The sequence below is a fragment of the Squalius cephalus genome, assembly GCF_949319135.1.
Source record: "Squalius cephalus genome assembly, chromosome: 7".
Lineage (NCBI taxonomy): Eukaryota > Metazoa > Chordata > Actinopteri > Cypriniformes > Leuciscidae > Squalius > Squalius cephalus.
In genome coordinates, this window is record NC_137128.1 from 22,940,242 (window position 1) to 22,958,149 (window position 17,908).

The 17,908-nt window shown below is 38.1% G+C and overlaps 1 protein-coding gene across 4 annotated transcripts in view; it reads right to left on the minus strand.

Moving 5' to 3' along the window:
* The window catches only part of pbx1a (pre-B-cell leukemia homeobox 1a), a 67,628-nt gene extending 53,454 nt beyond the window's left edge, over positions 1-14,174 (minus strand). The window contains exons 1-2 of one of the 4 annotated variants that reach the window (XM_079875730.1): positions 13,527-14,174; positions 12,265-12,338 (exon numbers count right to left, since the gene is read on the minus strand). In XM_079875730.1, coding sequence (XP_079731856.1) covers positions 12,265-12,338; positions 13,527-13,714 — 262 coding nt within the window. In that variant the 5' untranslated portion in view covers positions 13,715-14,174. The remainder of the gene's footprint in view (positions 1-12,264; positions 12,339-13,526) is intronic. The other 3 variants (XM_079875728.1, XM_079875729.1, XM_079875727.1) reach the window with 3 other exon arrangements.
* Positions 14,175-17,908: the final 3,734 nt, after the last annotated feature.

Below are 17,908 nucleotides of genomic sequence, written 5' to 3' on the forward strand. Positions count from 1 at the left end.
TCGTTTTGAACGCTTGCTTATTGAAATCACACAATGGATCGTAATAGCTGCTATAAACTAAAAGCTCCTATAAAAAGAAATGTTGGTGACATCCCAGAGGAAGCCAAAATTACAAAGAGAAGAAATCTACTCCCACTTTCTGACTGCACGGCAATTACAAAGGAACAAGGCAGATGCTTTTTTTAGGATCAAATTCAAGAGCCACTTAAGTGAAAATGTCAACCTACAGGCCTCAGGATCATCATGAGAATCATAAGAAATGATTGAGAAGCTACACTCAATAAGCATAATATAAAAGTGCCCTATAAAAATTTGCAGGCAGTAACGGTTACGAACAAAATAGAAAAAAAAAAAGGAAATAAAAAACAAGCTCAGAAATAACAAACCCTGAAACGTTTACTTCTAGTAAAACTGTTCGCTTGGCGCAGATTGTTATCTAATTTGTTTTTCATTTCTCCCTTTAGCAAACTGCAAGTAAACAAAGAAGCAAGAGGTGTCAGATTAATGTCAAATCTGCAATAAAAACACATTGTTTTCACACTTTATTTTCTGCATTAGTGTCTTTCTAGTGGTCTTGTGACCGTGGTATTCTGGGACATTAAGCATTATAATTATAACATCTCCTCACTCCCTAATTAACCTAAACATCCATATTTCACAAACAACTAATAATACTCGCATTCGTTACAACCCACTAACATAAATAAACGACTTAATTTGGCATGGGAATAACAGTATTTATTAGTGTCAGACCATTTTACACACACCGGACGCACATAAAAACGCGCGTCTCCTCTCACACTTTACACTGACACATTTGAATATGATGAACAATGTGGCAGGCACAAAAATAAAAGACGTTATTAATATTTTATAAGCCGCCATGCTTTCAGCATTCGGCTGAGAGTAATGGGGGGCTAGTGTGCGTGTGGTCGGGTGGAGGGGGGATATCTGTGAAGACACACTAAATTTGGACAGTAAGGAGTATCACCCTGTCAGCGCGGTACACCGCACATTTGAAACGGCCCATTTAACGGCAGCACGCGCCTATCCGCTGTGCTCATTTGCATACTTCAGTGAGGCCTTGATGGATGAAGATGGATGAGAGAAAATCAACCTCGCTGAAACAACTGTTATATCAAGGTTAAACTATCCACAAAGCTCTTAACCTGCGCAGCTTTATCTCCCTTCCGCCTCCACCGATATCAATTCATCAATAGCGCCTTATCGGGGAGGATTTCCGAAAGACGCGTACTATGAGGTGTGGTAATAGGAAATCAAATGAAAGCAAAGTGTATGCAGATATAAGGAGGCACCTGCTTACGATGCTGTCAGGGGATATTACCTAGAAAAAAAACATTGGAATGGCAGCAAGAGGAGACGCCAGACAGCTGCTTTAGCTCTGGGTCTGATGCTGAAAGGTCCCGTTTTTTTTATTTTTGGCCAGAGACAAGAGGAAAGAAAGGTCTGAACATCATAGCTTACAATGTTAGACCATTAGGGATGTCAAAAGTGTTGGTGCCTCCTTATCAAGTCAATGCAAATAAATAAATAAATCAAAACAAATTCAGTCTACAGTATTGATAGCACAGAATATCAACTCAATTGCACCTTTATCTTTGATAATATCCTATTTTTATATGCAAAATCATTTATAGGACTGCACCAAATAAATCAAAATAAGATCAAACTCATTGTATGGCCTGTTATTAAACAGCAAAAAATGTAATATAGAATAAAATAGAATGTAATAATAGAATATAATATATTCTAATATAATATAATTATTAGAATATAAAAATATTAGGGCTGTCAAACGATTAATCGCGATTAATCGCATCCAAGATAAAAGTTTGTTTTTACATAATATATGTGTGTGTACGGTGTATAATTATTTTCTATATATAAATACACACACATGCATGTATATATTTAAGAAATATTTGCATGTATATACTGTGTATATATATTTATATTATATATAATTTATATTATATATCAATATTTTATATATAAATAACACATTTTTCTTAAATATAAATGCATGTGTGTGTATTTATATATAGAAAATAATTATACTCCATACACACACATATATTATGTAAACACAAACTTTTATTTTGGATGCGATTAATCGCGATTAATCGTTTGACAGCCCTAAAAAATATATTATATTATGTAATGTAATGTAATGTAATGTAATGTAATATAATATAATATAACATAGTTTCAGTGTGAGATGTTATGTTTTTTAATATCACAATATGATTTGTTTGTTCAAATCGCACTGTCCTACTTTGAATTCGAATTGCATGCTGGGAAAAGACAATAATGTCAGGGTGAGTTCCTGTTTAAAGCAGATATAAATAGAGAAAGGACATCAAAATCTAAAAAACACAGTCAGTAGGGTAGAGTACACAATGTCACCAGCTGGCCTGACGACACAAGCCTCCGATGAGAGTCCTCCAGTCGATAAGGATTCAATGGCGGAGGTTTGGCTTCAGGTCGAGGTAAACTCTACTGCACATGCCTTGACATCTCACTGTTCCTTTTTCTGGCAGGAGGCTTGAAATGCAATATATCACTAGAACAGCCTTCTTCCTCCCCTGCTCCCAAATGCACGCACGCACACACACACACCTGCCACCCATGTTTCCGCCTGTGCTCTCAGCAACGGAAGACCTAGACAAGAGCAGCTAAAAGTGGTTATGTAGGACAGCGGAGCACAATGCTGATTATGCAAAAGGCAAAAAAAGAAAATGACAGTCATTAATAGGATTCCAGGAGTTAACTGTCCATAACTAACACTGCCAAAGGCGAGCTGGCAAACAGAGGCAATCAGGAGTGCGTGTGCGTGTGTGTGTGTGTGTGTGTGTGTGTGTGTGTGTATTCAGGGACAGCGAGCATACACTGCACAAACAGTTCTCAGTTTAGAAACGAACTATAATAGCAAACATGCAATTAGCCGAAAGATGCAAGACCTGCGTCCTCAAGGTCAGACGCTATTGAATATTTTGTGTTCTGCGTAAAGGAAATAATTACCACCCACATAATTATAGAAGGTGACTGTATTGCAATTCGCAAACGCACAGTATTGCCTTCGAATCATTTCATTCTTTATCTAGCGTACTTGCTAGGGGAAGCCCACTGAGCTATTGCGAGACCTTGAATTCCTTGCCACATGAGGGGCTCTTTGTTTCCCCTCGATTAAGCTTGCCTGAGTGTTCAGGGCAGAGAGTGTCACGGTTCCTCAGTGTGTGTGTGGTGTTGCCAGGCGGCCGTGGTGAGCGTTGACCCCTGCTAAAGCTCCTGCTCCTCACCCCGCTGTGCTAAAAGCTACCTACGCGCTCACTGGCCACCATGTTGGGAAGTGATCCAAATCCACCTCCTCGTACTCCCCCTGCGCGCTCTGCTCCTCCACAACCGGTCACATCTGCTGTGCCGACAGCTTAAGTGTGGATTTTACCATGTTGAAACACTTTCTTCTATCACAACTTAATGTGCAGAAAACAGTAAGACAATAGTTTGTTTATTTCTCCCGAAAAGTGTAAATATTGTGGCGCAATCAAAATGTTTTAAACTGCCTGACAGAGCAACAGTGCCTCAACCAATGGTGTGAGTTTGGGGCGGGGCTATCTGTTTGACTGACCAATGACAGACAGGGGGGAATGTTTGGGAAATCTGTTTAAAAGTTCATTGTTTTTGCAATTTTGTTTGGTGATGCTAGAGGAGTAGAAATTTCTAATCTTCGAAAGTAATTTATTCAAATTAATGGTAATTTTCAAATGTGTACAAAGAAAACTTATGAGTATATATTGACACTTTTTTCCTAAAAATCTGAACATTTTGAAAAATTCTAAAGTTTGGGGTCAGGTAAGATATGTAATTTTTTTTTTTTTTTAAGTAGTCTCTTAAGCTCACCAAGGCTGCATTTATTTGATCAAAAATACAGTAAAAACGGTAATACTGTGAGATGTTATTACAATTAAAATAACTTTATTATTTGTCAGTCATTACTCCAGTCTTTAGTGTCACATGATCCTTCAGAAATCATTCTAATATGCTGATTTGTTGCTCAAGAAACCTCTCTTATTATTATCAATGTTGAAATCGGTTGAACTGCTTAATATTTTTTGTGAAAACAATGATACATTTTCTCAGGATTCTTTAAAGAATAGAGAGTTTAAAAGAACAGCATTTACTTGAAATATAAAGATATACAAATAAATACAGTACACACTTTATAGTAAAGTACAGCTTTAACTCAGAATAAAATGCATATAAAAAGTTTATACTGTATGATTTTTTCATTATCATGATAAATACTTCAACTCAAAGTGATCTTAATTTATTCTAACTCATGTTACATGTCAGAATGAAAACATACATTAAAAAATCATATTCAAAAAGTACTTCAGTATACACTATATGCCAACCAAAAGATGATGTCCATTTTAATGATATGTTCTTTAAGATACTATCTCATGAAAATGTAGGCTACATTAATTTTTAAATGGGAAAAAAGTGTTGGCAAGTCACTGTCAACATCATTCACCAACAACATTCTATTTAAATCTATAACCAGACCTAAAACAGTGTTTTTTATAAATGCTTTAAAGTGTTGCCAATCAGATACGAACACCACCGAGGACGGTGCCTTAATTCATCATTTCTCTCCCTCACTCTCGCAGAGAGAAAATATGTACACTCATGTATGCGTTCACGGAGGGGGTTACGCAGGCTCATAGCCAGCCCTTTTGTTTCTCACGACAGCGCCAGCTTCATTAGCATAAATTAGAATATTTCACGGCAAGAGAGCGACTCATAGCTATGCGTTACCTTCACATAACGGCACACGTCCTCCGCACCCCTCGACTCTATCTCCTCGCCCGCTGTAACATCTAACCCCCTGCTGATTAAAGAGAGTGGAGGGGATCTTTAGCACTGCCACACCACGCCAATAGCATTACATTAATCTACATTAGAAACATTCATTACATGCTAAACCACTCAGGCAACATGCCTCTTCCCCAGCACATTCCGCACATCATACCATTAGCTTAAAGTACAGTATATGGAATGAATATGAAAATGCACTTCCCTCAAGTAAAACACTAAGATATGGCTGAGGCAACACTATAAGTGTATGGTGAAATCTAGCAAAGGTACAAGATATCAGTGTCTTTTTATTACTCTAATACGCACTATTTAAAATGAAAAGGTGTGTAAATGACATTTTTGGGCTGTGAATAGATCTACATGATGTGTCGGGTGACATTTCTGTGTGTGTGTGTGTGTGTGTGTGGGTCCTCGATCCCTCCACGTTTCCCTGAGCACAGAGGTACGACAGCGAATAAATGTTGATCAGTGTTGATTCCGTCCAATGAGCGCGTGTCGACTGACAGTGTTCCTAAGCTGCGGCGAAAGGCGGCCATTAATCTTGGTCTGGTTTAAGTAGCATATATTAATTTGTGTCATTTTTACTAAGTCGAGACAGGAAGGGGCGCTCGCCAGTCCGTGTTTGACTGCTCACAGCAGCGGGAGGGAGGGGGGGCTGATGGCTGGGGGGAATATAGGGGGATCTTTTATGTATTGCGCCGCTACTGCCGCCACTGCCGTCGTCAAAATCAAACAGCAGGACGCGGGAGAACGGCAATCGCCGGCCTTTGAATTAAACTAAATGAACTCCCGGGGTGTTGGTATGGCAACCGTAGCTGGAAACGGCACCGCCTTTTACACTTAAGCCACGTAAGGAAATGAATGAATTGAAATATGTTTGTAACGATGAGGATTTTGTGGCAGAGAGATCCCTAATGCTGTTATATGGATCACAGCCATTGACTGCACCGCTGAGGGGCTGAGTCTGACTCCACAGAGACAATAATAGCATCTGCAGAGCCTTTTACTGTAATTCGCTTTTTTACATTGGGCTACAAACTGCACCACAGACTAATATCAGACAGAAAAAAAAAGAGCTCCGTCGCATCTGCAAGCAGATTTCCTCTCTAAAGCAATTTTTAATCCAATAAGTGAGTAGATGTTTTCACTGTAATGGCTCTGAATATGATATCTGTCAGACAACTATGAACAAAGCTCAGTTTGCAGAATGGCTGGCACTGATGCTGCAGATATCCAAACCGGCCTGAGCTGCCATGCTTATATGCACATTAGATGCATTCAAATCTTTTGAAAGGAAATATTAAATGACCATTGTGCCTTACACTAAAACAAACAATGACTAGCAATCCATTTTGTTAGTCAGTTCATGCAAAAGTGAGAAACGGCATATCCCTTATTTAAAAAGTAATGATGTACGCAGTAGTACTGTACGAATAATGGAAATAAAACCAATATCACAATATGGCTATGTGCGATTAACAAATCACAAAGGCTGTGACTGAATTAAGTAATATCAGAATTTAGCCTGGACCTGTGTTCTTTTTACGCAAAAAGCTCATGTTTTCAGGGTCTCGGAGCGGCTTGGTTAACAGTAAATTCTTCTTCACACAAACTCTATCTTTGAATCTGCTCTGAGTTTTGCTTATAACGTTGAGAATGCAACATGTGCTAACCATTTTCCCAAACTTGTAATATAAACAAGCAACCAAATCAGATTTAAAGGGTCCATGCGGTAAATAAACTTGAGGGTTTTGACATTTAAAACATTTATTAAGACAGCCATAAACATTAGTTGGCCATTTTACAGTTATTATTATATTGTTTTTCCTAAATACTATTTTTCTTTTACAGTGAAATATTACAATAGTAATATTTCTTATTTTGTTGAATATATTTATTAAGTAATAATAACAAAAATAATAATATTGATGTATAATCAAACATTTTTGGGGGCAAATTGTGCAGACCTACAAAAGTATACCTGGACTTTTTTTATTTAAAAATTGCATTTTAAATCGCGATCACAATTTCTACCTGAAAAAATGTGATTTTCCCCCCAAATTGTGCAGCCCTAATCCAGGAATAAGGTTTGGTTTGCCACAAATTACAGTGCTGATGATTAATGTCATGTGTAGAGATAATTTAATGGAGGAATGAATGGGTTTACATGTAAATAAAGGTTTTGATCCTGAAGCAATGTGAAATAATATTAACATGATGTCGTCAGCCAATACTCTGTACGGAACACAAGTACGAAAAGCAACCGTTTCAAACAGGACCACTTTAACCTTAAGCCATGTCAATAATTATTCCATAAAATGAGGTTTTCGGTTCCTTTATTGACCATCAGCAGGAGGAAAACACCTCCCACACAAAAAAGCGCTTCTTCACTATTCACACGGGCAACCTGTTATCAGAGCTAATTAGAGACTCCCACCTCCGTTATACATTTCTGTAATTAGGCTCTTAAAACATGATTAACATGTCTCAATTACGCCAGTCATCATTTGCATAATTTATAAGGAGCTCTAATTGCGAGTGAGTTTAGACTTGAAGCTGGGTAATAACAGAAACACACAGGAAACATTATGCTGCTACTGAGGCATGTCCGTTCCAACGGCCCTAAGTATGATTAGAAATCACGTTCCAAATAAAACAGGAGGAGGAGAGGCTCCCCTCATGTCGCTGTAGCAAACGCAATATTTCTCCACAATTCACCACGACGGTCGTTAGATATCTCGCCAGCTCTAAAATTACGTGGCACGCAAAAGAACAAACGAGTTAAGGAATGAAGCCCAAACTTTATTAAGTTGCAAGCACTACTAACGCGACAATAAAGGTAAAAGAACACTGTGAATAAATATGTGAATATTACAAGAGCAATATATCAAAATACAGCCCTCACAAAGTGTACTCTGTTGTTTACCTATGTGTTTATCTCATAATGGCAATTTTAATATATGAAAGAAAGACATTTATTTGAAGTTGAAAGTTATTTTGTATGAAATTCCCAGCTGAATCTTGTTAAAGGTCATTACTTTGAGACTTGTTTGTTAGCAATATATCAAATGTCTACATATTGCTTTTATCAGCATGCATATGCAAAATGTATAATTTGTATGAAATGGAAATTAATTTGTCTATGTTATTGATCATTCATGCTTGCATTTAATTTAAAAATAGATAAATAATCAAAATGTCAACTTCTCTCAGGTGATGCATGTTGGACTTCTCAAACTTAAACCCACCCCTTCCTTACAATTGACCGCAAACTCACATTCAGATCTGCCACTATCCAATCAACAACTGCTGGATTTGACGAACTCCCTGAACTACAGTTTCACTCGGATGTAGGTCTCAATACGGAAAAAAAGATCTCTTGCTACTTCATCGCACCATAAATGACAAGAAAGGTTACCACATTTAACATTGGCCAATGAATTAGGGTCAATGGCATGACATTCATTTTGTCCAGAATTTATTCAAAATTAGTGGTTAGTGATAAGTACAGTATATTTTGAAGAGAGAATGTTTTTAATTTCTCAAATAAAATTGTTTTTAGGGCATAATTGGGGTGACAAACCCTCATGACTAAATCTCTTCATCATTTAAAAAAAGAATATCGGATCATTTTTATGGCAAGGCATAGCTGTAAAATGTCTAAAATGTGTTCTAACAGATTCCTCAAAAATGAAATGGTATTAATTAATAATTCATTACAATATTTGAAAAAAAAACATTTTACTTTGAAAAATATATTTTAAAACTTTTTGGAACATAATGATTAAAATATATTAAAATATGAGATACCTTTTTACTTGACGGTTACATCACATGACATTTTTAGAGTTATTAAATAGAAAATGTAATTCTTAAAAGTGGTCTAGAAGTTGTTCACAATTTTATGAAACCAACATGAACACAACAAGAAAGTACATTTCGAAGTTTTTTAGAAAAGTTTTTTCCTTTTCTTTATTCGTCATTGACCCTCTATGGCTCAGAGAGTTCACGCTAAGTTTAAGTTTATTTTTCAAAGCTCTGTTCATGATCAGGCAAATGTATGTCAATGTGAAACAGACCTAATGAAAGCCCCAAGGGTAAAACAGAGCTGAAACCCGATACCAACGAAACATCCAAGTTAATGTCCACCTTTCCAAACACGACCATCTATATGTGCCAGTCGCTGAATTCAAATACACACATTGGCCTTGCATTTCCCAGAGCACGTGGTCCACACAAATACACGGACACTTAAAATAATCTGAAACGCTTGCAGTGCTAAAGCAGCCTTGTTTAAAAGCCCCCACCCCGCATCACATCCTGTTCCGTGAGCCGCAGTACTTGTTTATACTCGCACGCCGGCCTGTGCCGTGTTAGCTCGGTCAGGCCCTGTGTAAAAATACACAGCGAGGTCAGGAGTTCAGGCCGGCTCTGTCTGCTGCTGGCACACCGTCCTGCCCCGCTTGTCAGCTGCTTGCCAGAGGAGGGCTCATCACCACGACTGTCAACACGCCGACGCCACCGCGCAACACGTGCTGCGCGCCGGGCAACTCGCAGCCGTGTCAATCTCGGCAAGACGGCCGTAGGTTACGAAGAATTACATTTTGTGCTCTCTCAACACGTCTGCAGATGAAATATATTAGCAGAAGGAAAATTTATTGTTCCTGTCGTAGAAACTGTGTCGTGTCTGAATAGGAATTACGAGCTGAGGTGGCCGAGGTGACGACGCACTTGATCCAAAGTTCTTGTAAATCAAGGTTATTGTGAGCAGAAAAAGTAGATTTTTTTAGACACAGAGCCACTGTTTCACGCTCTCGGCCGGCTCAATGACCTCCACAGTCTGTCATGGAAGCTAAGACACCACTGTTCCACAGCACACTACGCCATTTCAACAAAACAGACTAGCTGCGGATTTAATAACCTCGCTTTTCTGGATTACACCTGGGACTCTACGGCTGCAACATTGTAAAACCATCAACGAGGCTGACTCTTTATTTAAAATAAATAAATAAAGAATTAAAAAGGGGCCTGACAAAAATGGTGGCTGCTCTCGTTTGGGCGCTCTGAGCTCAGCACATTTGCAGTAAATGTCACGGCAGAGGTTTGAGCCATTTTCTCTGTGGCGGCGGTGGATTTTTAGTGGTGTCTGTCTGTGCAGTGTGAAATTACACCCTCACATTAAAAAGAGACAGAAGTGAACCGAAGTACAGCTCACGGCTAATTCCGTAGGAGAGAGTACATGGTGGGGGGGGGGGGGGGTTAAAGCACAAGGATCTTTCAAATCAACCATCGGGGCTTGAGTTCATTTATTTTCAGTGTTAGCTAAACCGTGTTGCCGACAGCATTTTCAACAGCATAAAACACTGACACCTAAAAACACTGAATTTCTTTTCTTGCTATTTTTGGGGTGTTTACTTAAGTCACAAACATGTTACTATCAATAGCATCCACTTAAAAAGCATAAAAAAATCATTTGTTCTCTCTGAATTCCCAGGCCAAGGCTAAAAAAAACTAGCTTGCAAATGCTTCTGGCAGAATATTTGATGGTTTAAATTAAAAAGATATATTTATATTTATAAAAAAAAAATAAAAAAAACACTTCCTGTTCCATTTGACAAGTTTCCTTCCTTTCAATTCCTTCCACAACTGGAAAGCCCAAACTTTTTTATGGTTTCAAAGTGAAACAAACAAAAAGCAGGAATCAGCTAATGTTAATATTCCGATATGTACGCTGATCAAATGCAAGTAGGTTTGATTTTGATGATCCAATGCTCCTAATGAAGTCCTGAGAGAGAAAAGCGACTGCGAGGAAGCTGAAATGAGCCCCCCTTGACAAAAACAACACCAGGGCTGCGTTCAACTACAAACAAAAGCTCAACATGAGGGGTGTGTGTGTGTGTGTGTGTGTGTGTGTGTGGGTGACATCTCACATGAAATATGATGAAGATAACAAACAAACAACTAATTCCCACACAGGAGAGTGACATCACAACTATAATTCGACCAAAAAAAAAAAAAGCACCATCTTCATAATCGTACAATACTAATAGCTTGTTTGGAGTCAAACCGGGTTTATCACTCTAGTCAAAAGCTCTGCAGGTTCCTGGTTGCCAGGAACTGTGGGAAGAGAAGCAGGAGCAAAGAGTCAGGAAGAGGTCCAAGTCACTTTGTTCTTCATCTTGGAAACGAACTTTGAGTGAACCCCGGGTGACGCCAAGGCAGTTCAAAAGAGTCAGGCATAACTCTTTCCCTCCTTGGAAAACCTTGCTAAACAAGAGGAGGGAAAAAAGCGAAGCTAGTGCCATGAGGACCCTGTGATCGCTGACACTGTGGCCCTCAGAAGCCCTCTTCATTCGGTTCAGAATTTCACTGAGGATGGGGGAACCTCTCCACTGCAACGCCTTTCAGACAGTGTGGCAGAGAGCCAACTTCAGCTGCCATGTAATGAAATCTTTGTAAATTACACTTTGGGGCTAATTAGAAGGAAGATACGGCTGTGTGTTGTGGTGGTTGTTGTGTTGTTTTTTTTTACATTTGTTGTTGTTTCTCACTGTAGCAATCTGCCTCGAAAACCTTCACTCAGGGACAATCGCATAATCAAAACAGCATGTTCATTTCACTCTAATGAATAGTGCTTCTGGTGGACTTTTTAAACTGCTCTTAAAGTGCCGTACTCAACCAGCTGCATTTTATGCACACAAAAACCTCAAAACTTATCCAGTAATAATGTAGAATCCACATCTAACCAGACAGCGCAGCAAAAAAAATTAAAAATAAATGGTATGTCACAATAAGTCGAGTTTATAAAACTCAGATGGGCATTATCAAAACCATGAGGCAGAGTATTTTAAAGCTAACAGTCAGAATCACAATTTAATGAGTAAAATAACATCCTAAAATCATATTCTCTAACTAAAGCCATTGATATTCTCATACACTGTTGGCTATAAACAAAAATAACACGAGAAAAAGCCTCATCACTATAGCTTTCAATGCAGCATAACTTAACCACACAATGTAAATGCTGTATTCAGTAATAAACTTTAGCTCAGCTGCACAAATTATAACCATAGCATAATAATAATAGCTATCTATTTGAGGAATCTGAATGCTGTATAAATTACCAGATATTTGAATAACATGAATTTTTGTATTATTGTAATATCAGAACTTTCACATGATGCAGTCTAAATATCTAATAACGCACAAGACGTTATGCTCACAAGACACAATACATCACTGTATTAAAGAGCTCTGTAGCAAGAAAATCAATATTTCAATATTCAGCTTAATGTGATAACTGGATTTAAACAAAGACTTGCAAGTTTTCGCTTTCTGTTCTCTATGTGAGACAGGAAAACCCACCTGTTTTTTCTTTTATTTCACACAGGACATTGAATAGAGCCGGCTTCATTCTGTGACAGTTCAGTGCATGTTTCCTAAAAACACAAACAGAAAATAAATAACAAGCCGTCACTATGCATGACCTGTCAAAACTGTCAAAACACAGACATTAGGCTTAGAAGGAATGTCTGCTATGTGTGATGGAAATTTTTTGTATTTTACAAATGGTTTTTAATAGAAGACAGCTGAAAATGGCACTAAATTGCGCAGCACTTTTGGAAGTGATAAAATGTGTTAAACGAGCAAAAAAAAAAATGGAATATGTCATGTGAATCACAGAGAGCACCATGAAGTGGATTGCAAAGTGGAATTGCTATCAAATACTCAATTAAGGTGACTGGATGCTTTCCTTTAAAAAAAAAAGTAGAACAACAAAACATGTCATGAATAAATATCAAACAGCAAATATAAATGACATATCAGTCTAAGAGTATTTCAATATGCATGATACTTATTAATAAGGCTTTAAAGTCAAGTTGTTCAAATATGATTTCAAATGTAAAATGTTTGCATTCATTTCAAAGTGTTTTAGGAACACCTGTGTTGACAGTTATTAAGGCTAATAGGGTCAAGTGAATGAATTTGACATAAATTAGTCTTCATCTTACTGCCTTATTGATTTTAACTACTATAAATTGATGTTATATTACTTTTTTTTTTTTTTTTAAACATAAATTTGGAAAGTACCAGATTTAACAACGTTCCTTCCATATGCAAAGCAGAAACACTGTATAGAAGCCACATTGTCATTGTAGACTTATGAACTTTCTGATAAATACGTACGATTAAAATTTTGTAAGAATGCATGCTCAGTAACATTTATTTAATTATTAGATACTTGCAGTGCAAAAACTAGGACTGAATCCACCCGCAACATGTAGTAAGTCTATATGGCACTGAATCAATGCGCCTTCTCATTTGTAACCTGCGAGATCCGGAGCAATTGGAAATCGAAACGATGCATCTGGGAAGAAGAAGACGACAGCTCCAGATTGTGCACAGAGGCGCTCGGAAGTGGCTGTAACATATTTGTAATGCAATATAAAAAAAAATGTACGCCTGTATAAAAGTTTGAAAGAAGACGCAAAAAGAAAGTCGGTGCGCTACGGGTGGCGCGTCAAAATATAAAGCAGCTGACTTGTTAAATACCGACGACGTGTTTCAGTAGCTACTATGAAGATAATAATAAAAAAGACAGCATGCATACACTCTTAGATATATACCTGGCCTGTGCCTCGTCCAGACTTTGGTCGGTTATAGTCATGATTTGTTGTAATATGTCTCCAATGTCCTGTTTTCTTCCCTCGCCGTCCGCTCCTCCCGTGCCATCCTGCATATGCTGCGCCAGGCCGGGGTGTCCGGCCATGCCCACCCCGTGAGAGGAGTGCATCAACCGGGGCTGATCATCCATCCTCGCCGCTGTTCTCTAGACTCTGGTGACTTTTTCAATTCTTCCCTAGGAGAAGGAAAATTCCTTCAGAAACTCTCGCCGTCACTCCCCCTTTCGCTTTCTGGATGTCTGGAGCGCGCTTACAACATGGAGAGAGGGAGAGAGGGGAGAAAAGGCAAAGCTCCCTCTCACAGCTGGTTTGGGTGAAATCTGATCTGGAGAGCTGCTTTAGGATCAAGCCACTCCTGCACTTGCCACCAAAGCCAAGACAACAGAGCCCAACTTTGTCTAAGGGCTGCTGTAATCCTGTGTAATCTGCAACTCTGCCGCGTAACTCCTTGTTTCCTTTGACAGCTTTACGACTGAAACAGCTCTAAGACGTGCTTTGAAGGCGTTAAACGTGGGGAGAGAAGTGCTTTTGTTTCGCACAGGTCTGCTGGCAACACTGACACATAACGGGAGGCTCCGCCCACCAACACTGGCACACAGCGATGGGGAGCCGCCCATTGCCCGTGATTGGACGAGAGCGCGCTGTTGTCCCCGCCTCGGTTCTTCCACGGTACGTCAATCATATTCCTGAGGAAGGTGGGTCGCCGTAATAAGCTTTAAGATGTGGCGTTAGCGCTTGGACTGGACAGGGTGGTAACACGGTGATGGATAGGGGTTGAAGATGAAAATAAATAATGGCGTTTGGTGTAAAGCCTCTGTGTCCGCTCGGGACTTCCATGTTATCTTATTCTGTAAATGAATGTGGTCGTTTAAGATCTGTTTTCATTTGATGCCACCGGTGACATTTATGAACAACATTTATTTTTGCGTTTGAAGGGTCCAAACAGAGTTGTTAATGTATTTTACTCAAAGTTGTCAAGTATAAATCAAACATGGCTGGTGTAAATAGTCACATGACCAGAGGTGTTTGTACAGAATCTATTGAATCATAAAGATTAGATTACCATGTCATATAAATCATGATCATAATAAACATGTAGGCCTAGTGTAAGATGGGAGGAAGATGCCCACCTTAAGAACAATGGCATTTACTCTTAAATTGTGACACAGATGTAAGTGTGGCATGTGCATAATATTGATGATGCATCAGCCAATGTGTTATTATGGGAAATAAATAGAAACATTTACAAATTTTGTCATCATAGCACAAAATTTAACAAAGTAAAAGCAACACTACATTTTTTTTTTTTATCGTCATTCCCTTTTAACCATACAAGCCTAGTAATAAATAAATAAACCTAGCTGGGAATGAATTCAGAATTACATGGGTTAAATCTGTTTGACTGGGATTTTTTGTAAAGCATTTGACAGGACTATAAGCTGTATGGAGTCTCTTATTAAAGAAAAGTGGTTTGCAACATAATTTGCAACAAGACATCTTAGTTTCCTGTAAACACCTATACAGTATATTTAATATCCATATTAAACACACACACACACACGTGTGTGTGTGTGTGTGTGTGTGTGTGTGTGTGTGCGCGCGTGTGTGTGTGTGTGTGTGTTTAATATGGATATATAATTTCATATTCCACATTCATTTCCACAAAAAAAAACAACAAAAAAAAAGACCTTCATGCTGCTGAAAGACACTATGGTCACTCAATGTGTCTTGGGAAAATGATCAGACAGGCAGTTTGCTCAGCCATGTGGTCTATTTAACGGTATTAAATTCACTGGCTATTGACATGGAGCTCAGAATGTGGCAGAAATGTCACGCTCTGGCTGCAGGTGCTGGGAAAAGGACCAATAAAGAGAGTGTTAAAGAGGCCATTTCTGATGCCTGAGTACCTATCACTGGAACAAATATTCAGAAGCACCACTCCAACTATTCATGTGATGTCTCATCTCCGTGCTCAACATATGAGGTGTGTCACCTTCCATTATGTTCCTTATGAGAAACGACACCACTTTAAACTGTCCTACTTAGAAGGCGACTGCTGACATATACTGGTCGTATAGGTAATATCTCAACTTTTTTATTGGAAACAATATCATCAATTTCAGAGAGCAAACAGATATGTGAGGGATAATGTATAAATCCTTCAATGCATTTGACTAAATCTTCAGAGCTCATGTATTAAATTCAGCTGGTTTAAGCAAAAAATGGTTATTAAACAAAAAAAAACCTTCTAAGAAAGATAGATAAAAACCCTACTAAGAAGAAAGATAGATAACAAGTGCCAAATTACAAATAATTGAAAATGATAAATGTAACACTTAATTTTCTAGCCTAGTTCTATCTATAGGAACAACCAACTCGTTAACATGAGAAAATGCATCTATTTTTCGATGTTGTGATTTCATATGAATTCATACAATGTGATTCGTACATAAACATAAGAACGCGCAGCTTTGTATGAAGCATATTATATGGCCCCTCCCCCCTTTCAAATAGCCAATAGCATTTAGTCAACCCGAATCCATATCTCCAACCCACACTGCTCCGTGACATCTCAACGCCCGGTCGCTTTAGCCAGGTGGTATTTATAGCATAGGGGGCGGGACACATTAGATTCTAGAGAGAATTTGATTGGACAGAAGATGTGATGAGAAGCTGAAGTCCGCGGTGATGTCATAAAAATACGTGATCCTTTTATGGAAGTGAGAGACTGTTTTGAATGTTTATATCTCCTAAATGCAAATTTTGTCTTCGTTTTGAAACACACTAGCTTATTCTTAACCTTAAGGCTAGCATATTCATCCTAAAAGCTAAAAAAAAAAAATACATTTTGATTTCAGGGGGCCTTTAACCATCAATGGGGTATAAGAAGATTGTACTTAATTTAATTTATACGAACTAGTCATCAATTCTTCAAAACAAAAAAAGTTACGAAATTGCAATGAGCGACTAGTGCAATTCGTATGTTGTATTGGAACAACTTAATGTTTCTCTGCAAATAATGGCAAAATGGGATTACTCTTGGTAAAAGACATTTTTCACACCGTGGCAGAAGTTAAATCGATCAATCTGATTTCTCATTAGTTGAAGAAGAGGAGGAACTAGTTAATGGTGAAAGGAATCGGCCCTGCTGCTGTGATAGTATCTGAAGACTGCTGGGCTGGAACAGATGTATAGGCTAAGTGACCTTCCTCTGTAAAACCAAACCACACTGATTGTCTGACCTCTTCACAGCTATATCCTACAGCCAGAACAGACTCTACAGCATCACGTATACCGTAGACACACAGCTCAATGTCAAACATCTTCAAACGAAACAGGAAAGAATACGGTGTTGACTCACAAATAGTTGGCTGCTTGTATACTTGTCCAGAAATGTTAGCAAAAAAATTAACTGCTGCATAAACAGTATGAACATCTCTTATTAATGAAGAAAAATGCAACATCAGGCTTGAATATAGCCTTTTGATATAGTTTGCCATATTTGAACATTTCCCGGTCATTCTAGCAGTGTCAGAAATTGCCCGCACATTAAAAAAACGATGCCCAGTCTGAATTTACAATGAGCTTCACGCAGCAAATAACACACTTACAGATATTTGACATTCTCTTGTAGACGCTTGAACTCTTGTGGTTTGAATTTAGAGTAGTTTGGTTTTCCCTACCGATCAGCACTTCTGTATTCCCAGCGGTGAGAGGAGCACATTGTGCTGCTGCCGAACACTTTTCTAGCTCACTCGTTTCATTCATATTTATGCCAGCTCATCTAAATTGTCCTCTCTAATAACGTGTGATCTGCATACGCTCACTTATATCAAGCACATTCATCTTTTTCAAAGCTTTGGAAACATTTAAATAGTTATAAATGGAAATGGTTGTGCAGTGTGAGGCTGGACAGTTGGGTCAATCAAAAATAAGAGAGTCCACGATAAAGAAAAGGAAAAATCTAGTGTAAAACATGTGACAAGTTTTAGAAATGTACTCTTTATTCACATTGGTTTCATTTGGTTTTGAAAAACTTTTATATAAATTACAAGAAAAGTTTTGATTTAATGACTCGAATATAAAAATGTCATGTTTTGAAAAAAGTAATATATTCCCTTGCACCACATGTGTGTTAGCATCTAATGTATCATTAAGATTTTTATTTATTTTACATAAGAAAAAGTTTGACAAATCATGAGTCATTAATTAATAAATTTCATTACGTTTGTGTGGTTTCGGACCACATGAAACCTGAACCACCAGAACCATCTTGCCTTGTAATAAATTGTCATTTTTTTAATATTACTTGCCACAGCTTGCAA